Genomic DNA, 7,867 nt, shown 5'->3' with positions numbered 1-7,867 from the left:
TGTGGTTGCCCATACTTTAAGTAAAAGTCTATCAGCTCACGATCAACCTTCGGGTGAGGGAAAAGAACCTCAGTAGTTGAATCAAAACAATGGAAAATAAAAGGCTTCCTTGTAATTGGCATATCGGACTGCGAGTCCTTGGAGTTATCACAATCAAACAAAGCAACTGGCTCCAACCAATAGACAGAAGGAAACTCAATTGCCTGATTGATAAGTGTCTCTTTCGTCCATAAGGGAAACAAATCCTTCTTACAGTTCATGGTATCTTCTTCTTCTTTGTTTCTCCTTTCCCTTTCCTCTACTTCCTTTGGTACTTTCAAACTTTCATCCAGCTCTCTGTTTCTTTTCTTTCATTTGAGAGCATCAGCAATGGTTTCTTCTTCCTCGCTTTCACTTTCATCAATGGTCTCCTTTGGCTTTGCTTGTACACCAGTACCTGAAGCTACATTATCCTTCAGTTCGGTTGTGACACTTGGTTTAGCATCTTCTGTTTTCACAATTACTCTCGGTTGAACAACACAAGCACTACTTTCTCCCCCTTGTTTTGGAGGTACGAACCCCTCCGAAACACCCTTCATTTCATGCAGCATGGCAAAGGCAGGAAGGAGTTTGGATGTGAGATGATTACAAATTGTAAGAGATAAAATAGGATCATGAGAACCAAGCAAATTGGTCAACAAGTCCTTCACCTCACCCGCACAGCTTTTATACAAAACCCGTTGGACCTTCAACAAAGAAATTTCTTTCTCAGCTTGGGCTAGCTGCACCTTCTGGACTTCAATAGTGGCTTTGTGTTTGGCCAGTTCCTCCTTCAAGGCACTTTCGGTTGCCAGGGTAGCATGAAGAGAGTCAAAACGAGAATCCACTGATCTTAAAAAAGAAGTGTTCTCGGTTTGGAGCGATGAGCGTACAACATCGAACTTAGTGCTTTCTTCTTGAAGGGACTTAGAAAAGGAGTCCACAGAGGATTGTATTTTCACTGCAGTGGTTTCAGCATGAGCTTTCAAAGAGTCAAGGAATATTTGAGTTGTGTGAACAACCTTAGTAACCTTGGTTGTTTCCTGTTTACAAGACGATGTAGACGCATCAACTGCCTGAGTAGATTTTTCAATAGCCTTTGTGTATTGATCAATAGCAGTTTCGAGGAAGGCTTTAAGAACAACACCAATATAAGCTTTACTATCGTCAAGTAAGCAATCGAGCTTCTTATGAATTTCCTATAAATGTTGAGTTGTGACAGGAGCATCAATATCATCATCAGTCGGAAGCCGGTATGGACTGAAATAAGTAGAGTCATATTCATCATTTTCTCCACCAATGGTAGCACCAGAATCAGTGGAGTGGATAGGGGAAAGAGGTTTAGTGACGACAGGGGTTTCTATTACAACAGTTTCCCCCGTATAAGATGTTGGATAAGGTGTCTAAGTCCATAACTTATTTGGTATATACTTGACCCGACCCGGCATGGTCCATTTGGGTTGCATTTCATCCGAACTATTTATGGATAATTTTATGAGAGTTATACACATATGTTTATTAATATATTATAAGTTATAATATATTAATATGAAGTCATGTTATTTAATTAGTCTTAGTCTTAAATTAATTATGAATTAATTTAGAGATTAAGAGGAAGACTAATTAAATTGTGGGCTATTGTTTTATATAGTGTGGGCTAACACTCATTTGTTAATGGGCTAGGCTTGTATGGAAGTCCATGGAGCTTTTAACCCATGGGTCCTTGGAAAAGGAAAGGTCATGGGTTATTAGGGTTTCACCCTAATCATGTACACTATATAAGCATGCTTATGTTGCATGAAATAGCCACTAGTGTGGTTTTGTGTGTGTGGCCGTTTTTTATGTGTGTATACACTCTCTCAAAGTTTTCCAAGAGTTTGTGGCGATTTGTGATTCCATTTGAGGCATTCACACTATTGGTGCTTGGCCCTCAAACTCCTTAGGAATCAAACTCATCATCAAAAGATATGTAATCTCATCTAATTCTTTTATGTTTAAAAGTACTCCATGCCATGTTAGATAGGTTATGAACCTTGGAAAATTATTATTTTACATGTATTAAGACAAACATAGATCCAAGGTTTATTAGGGTTGCATGCACACTTAGGAAGTGTTAGATTGCTCAAAACCCAACATCAGATACATTGACATTCACTGTGGGGTTTGGAATGGTAGTGGTTATGGATTCTGTAAGGATTAGAGATGATAAAGGAGTTGTGGAAATAGGAATGGAAGTGATGGGAGGTGGTGGTGGGAAAGTTGTTTGTTGAGATGTGACTGGTGGAGTAATAATAGGATCATAGAAAGGTATGGTCTGTTTCGCTGATGAAGGTGGTGAAGGAACTCTGTTGTGATTGGGAGATTCAGTTGGAGTAGGTGAAATGGGAGGAGTGTTACCCCTTGGTGAGACATGATGACTTACCTCTTTTTCATTGTCATCGTCATGTTCTGAACGTGGAGGATTGGGACTTTTAGACCTTTGTGCCATCTTCTTTATCTTCTTTTTCTTTTGATGAGAAGAATCCCCTTCACCAGTCTTGCGTTTCGTGGACTTGGAGGACTTAGACTTTCCATCCTCAGTGGGTTCTTTCTTGGAGATTCGCTTCCCTCGGTTGTTAGGCTTGTCCAAGGCATCCAGAGCAGCCTGCTGTTCTGGAGAATGAACTCTCGGTCCAATGGGTGGAAGTTTCTGATATTCAGACATAACATTACTTCGGTCTGAAACAACCCTATACATGGACTCAAGAATTGATCCATTGTGAGGAAACTTAAGGGGATCCGAAAGAATGATCTTCTTCGTCTGGAAGGTAGTGATAGAGGCAAGCAGAGCATCCTTCACAACTGGAATCTCCAAAGAATTAATCGCTTTCCTCATAATAAGAGTCCAAAATCTTCCACAAGATACTTTAGAATTCATCGTAGATGTATTGAGGCTCTGCACCACCTGAGACCAAATTATTGACCCATAATCAAGATTGATCCCGTTATAGAGTCCATAAAGAAGGGTAAGGAAACCCTTGCTAGTACCGTCTGACCACCACTTCGTTCTGCTAGACCCTTAGTGAGTACAGTGAGCAATTCATTCCATTGAGACGGTAAACATGACTTCTTGACTTTGGTAATGGTAGTTAGCACATCGGTATACCCCATCTCATAAAGCATCGAGAACAATTGAGTCATCGTAATAAAATCCGGCGAGATAACCGAAGAATCGACAGCAAGATGCAAAATTGAACAAAACTTCACCTTCGAAACAAATGCCTTGTTATCGTGGATGACAAAATAGATGCGTTCTTTGTTTTTGTCATATGTCGTAGTGGAATAAACTTGAGATAAGAGCGACATTGGGACAGCTTCAGCCTGTGTTAGGGCTAACACTAGCGGTGAGTACTTCAAACATTCTACTACTTGCAACATGTATGCATCATACAAAAACGAGTTAAGTTCGATGATCATATTTTGATTGGGTTTGATTGTAAGCAATGTTGACGAAGCAGTCTGATCATGAACGGATGAAGAAGTCGCCATTGTTGATCGAAGAAGGAAGATGAACAGTGTATACTTGTCTTGTAAGTTTGAGAGAATTTGTTGTTGGTAAAAGACAAATAAAACGAGAAACCCTTTATATACCATTGCCAGGAGAGAGAAAAATCATGATGATAATGACGTGATCTCTGAAACGTCGCCTGGAAAAGAGTGATGAGACAGTGTGGTTACTCCTAGGTATACGTCAGCACGCATGAGTATAGAGAGCGTTCAAATTCACGCGCCCAAAGCTTATCTTCAATCGTCGTTTGAAATCCCTTGATAACCCCTTGTTTGACTCCAATAGAGAAAACAAAATCCAAACCAATCAGTAACCAGAATGTTGGAAAATTGAAATTTTTGTGCAATAGTGTGACAAAGATAAGGAAATAAGGAAAATATGTATGGGATGTGAGTGATGTCTCATCATAAGACAGAAATCAAGGGATTCCAGGAAAGAATCACATCCTTCAAAGTCAAGAGAGACTTGAAGTGGTTGGGTGGTTTCCCAAAAAATACGATCAACTGTTTTCTAATAAACATTGAAAGTTTTTTTTTAATTATACGGCTTCAGGGTAGCTTATCTTCAACCGAACTTCGAGTCTTAATATAAGACCGAACGTTGGAAGAAGTACTTGTGAGACCGATGTGGTCTATTGAACAAGTAGCTGGGATATAAGTTTGACTGACAAAAAAAGTAATAGAAATCTCAAAAACAAAATAAACTGGGTCTTTTGGGGAAGAAAAGTCTTTGTGTTAGACAATTTCAGAAAAGACCACGCAAAAATAAATGGAGATTTCATTAAGTAACTAGTAAGTTCCTTAATAATTAATTCACCGTCAATTCATTATTGGTGTCAGATATTGGGTTGCACTCAGCACATGGTATATGTATTTAAGATCACAAACACAGATGTTGTGTAACCATAAACCTCAGTGGTAAGGACCGAGAGTCTCAAGGGTTACATTGATGAACTAAAAGTATATGGAGAATATAAGGGAGGTGGCTATAGAATCGAAAGTACCTTCTGCTAGATAGTCGTGGCAAAGCAGAATTTTTTTATCTCGTATGAGAAGAGTAAGGTAGCTCTAGACCGAGTAGATTTGATCAGCTTGATTGGGAAGAAATGATAGGTGTAGATCGAATCATTAAGGCTTGGTCATAGTCGTAGAGACTTAGGTCAACATGCAGCAGCATGCTTCTAGGGACCCTTAACTAGTTCGTATTGAAACGAAAGATACCTGCCTTAGATCCACACTTTATTGTCCTAGTACTTTTATCACTTAAGAAGAACAAAGAAACACACCACATAAACCAAACAAACAAACGAAACAAAAAATATATTTTTGAATTTTTGGAATTTTCTGAAAAAGAATAAAAACAGAAAGATAAAATATCTTAGAAATTTAGAAGTTCTTTGAAAATGAATAAAAACAGAAAGATAAAATATTTTTGGATTTTTGAAATTTTCTGAAAAAGAATAAAAACAGAAAGATATATTATTTTTGGATTTTTGAAATTTTCTGAAAAAGAAGAAAAACAGAATAATAAAATAACTAAATTTAAATCGACTTAAAAACAAGAGAATGTACAGGATACACAACCGAAACCTAATATTAGATGAGTGAAGTGAAATAGACCGAGCGTTCGGTTCATTTCGGTTCCTGAAAATTACGGAGCCAAGATAGACCGAGCTGTCAGTTCATTTTGGTTCCCTAAAATTCCAGAGTCGAAATAGACTGAGTGTTCGGTTCATTTCAGTTCCCAAAAATTATGGAGCCGAAATAGACCGAGCGTTCGCTCCATTTCGCTTGTCTAATTTTTAGTGAGAGATTTGAGGATTCGGTACCGACTCTCCTTTCATCATGCCTAAGCCTTGTAAAATTTTCTTAAAGGTAGCTTCAGGTAAGGCTTTAGTAAAGATGTCAGCCAGTTGATCAACAGATCGAACAAAGTGTACTTCCATATTCCCATCTTCTACATGATCCTTGATGAAATGATATGTAAGTGCAATGTGCTTGGTTTTTGAATGTTGCACTGGATTGTGACAAATCCTAATTGCACTTTCTGAGTCGCAGTAGAGAGGGATCTTCTTCATACTAAGCCCATAGTCTCTTAGTTGACTTTGAATCCATAGCACTAAGAAGTGCAAGATGTTGCAGCTATATACTCAGCTTCAGCTGTGGATAGTGAAACACAAGTTTGTTTCTTGGACTGCTAGCTAACAAGTTTCCCGTCAAGAAATTGGCATCCTCCTGTTGTGCTCTTTCTGTCCTGTCCACATCCTCCTAGATCAGCATCAGAAAAGGCTTAAATGAAGAATCCAGATCTTGCAGGATACCTAAGACCGAGAGATGAGGTTCTCTTCAGATAACAAAAAATATTCTTTACTGCCACCATGTGAGGTTCTCTTGGATTGACTTGAAACCTGGCACAATAACAGACAGAAAACATAATGTCTGGTCTACTAGCTGTTAGATACATAAGGGATCCTATCATTTGACAATATAGTGTTATGTCCACATCAAGTTTTTCCAGAGATGGAGTTAACTTTGTGCCAAATGCCATAGGAACCTTCACTTTTGAATCACCCTGCATTCCGAATTTCGTCAGTAAGTTCTTTGTATAAGCCTCCTGGTTGATGAATATACCTTCTGGTCCCTATCTAGTATTTAAACCAAGGAAAAAATTAATTAGACCCATTGCGCTCATTTCAAATTTAGTCTCCATCAACTTCCTGAATTCAGCTATTAAGCTAGGATTCGTGGAGCCGAAGATGATATCATCAACATAAATCTGAACAATCATCAGATGTTCTCCTTCCTTCTTACGAAAGAAGGTTGGGTCAACCAAACCTTGCTTAAATTTTTACATTTTCAAAAAGCAAGTTAGTGTTTCATACCAGGCCCTCGGTGCTTTCTTTAATCCATAGACAACTTTATCTAGCACATAGCAATGATCAGGGTATTTTTCATTCAGAAAACCTGGCTATTTCTCAACATAGACTGTTTCTTCTAATTCTCCATTCAATAACGCACATTTGACATCCATTTGAAAAACTTCAAAGTTTTTATGAACAATATATGCCAAGAAGATTCTAACTGATTCCAACCTAGCTACTGGAGCGAAGGTTTTCTCATAATCTGTCCCTTCCTCTTGGCAGTATCCTTTCACCACCAACCGAGCCTTGTTGCGAATGACGTTTCCTTCTTTGTCCAATTTATTTCTAAATACCCCTTTCAAGCCAACTACAAAAGCATCTTTTGGTGTAGGAATCAACCTCCAATCTCGGTTGCGTTCGAACTCAAGGAGCTCATCCTGCATTGCTTGAACCCAATCAGAATGATCAAGTGCAGCATTTACAGTTTTTGGCTCAATTTTGGAAATAAACGAATTAAACATACAAAATTCAACTTTAGAGAATAATACAATTTGTTTCGCTTTCAATTGAGAATGAGTAAGAACTTTTTCAGAAGATTCACCAATGATCTGCTCCTTGGGATGGTCCTTTGTCCATTTTACTAACGGAGGATAGTTTGGATCAGATTCTGGATTCAATTCAGCTTCCACCTCTTCTTCAAATTCTGATTGATCATCCTCACCTTCATCAGTTGCATTCTCTTTCTCTTTCCCCCCCTCGACTGGCGAAGTGTAATCTCTGTCAACATCAGAGTCTGCAGTACCAGTGGAAGTTGGTGTCTCCCCTCGATTGACCTATTACTTGTTGGTTTTGGATCAGTACTATCACCTCCACCTAGACCTTTAAGTGTTGAGGAGGGAATAGGAGTCTCCCCCTGAACAGATACTTCGGTTGTCTTTGGTGCTTTGGAGCTCTCCCCCTTGAACTTTGAATCTTTGTTTGGAGAGCCAGTTGATGACGTAGCACCTTTAGGTTCACTTTCCATCTCTTTAACAGCTTCGTCAATGACCTTTTTGAGATTATCGATTTTGTTATCTGCTGCTGTCGCCTCTGAATGAATTGTTTTCTCTGGTTCATCAAACAGCCGAATGTATTCCTCGAACAAGTTGGATATTGGAATTGAGAATTGTCCAGATTCTGGGAATATGTCACCAAGGTCACCTTCAGTCCTCCGAACCTTCTTCATATAATTTTCATCAAAGGTGACATAATAAGTCTCTTCAATTCTTTTGGAGCATTTATTCAACACTTTGTATGCTTTTGATGACAGAGAATAACCCAGAAAAATTCCCTCATCAGCTTTGACGTCAAACTTATTTCGGTTCTCTTTAGATTTGAAAATAAAGCACCTTGAACCGAATATGTGGAAAAATTTGACATTAGGCTTCCTATTATTTGAGATC

At 38.6% G+C, this 7,867-nt stretch overlaps 1 protein-coding gene across 1 annotated transcript; it reads right to left on the bottom strand.

Annotated features, from left to right (window-relative positions):
• Positions 1-6,131: 6,131 nt before the first annotated feature.
• LOC145096304 (uncharacterized) lies at positions 6,132-7,650 on the bottom strand. The gene is made up of 4 exons (XM_079034052.1): positions 7,266-7,650; positions 6,974-7,218; positions 6,647-6,916; positions 6,132-6,209 (listed from the first exon to the last, which is right to left on the bottom strand). The coding sequence occupies exons 1-4, from the start codon at positions 7,648-7,650 to the stop codon at positions 6,132-6,134; spliced, it is 978 nt and encodes a 325-aa protein (XP_078890178.1).
• Positions 7,651-7,867: the final 217 nt, after the last annotated feature.

The sequence above is a fragment of the Lactuca serriola genome, chromosome 3 (assembly GCF_051521515.1).
Source record: "Lactuca serriola cultivar US96UC23 chromosome 3, Lser_US96UC23_V15, whole genome shotgun sequence".
Taxonomy (NCBI): Eukaryota; Viridiplantae; Streptophyta; class Magnoliopsida; order Asterales; family Asteraceae; genus Lactuca; species Lactuca serriola.
This window is presented reverse-complemented; position numbering and strand designations above follow the sequence as displayed.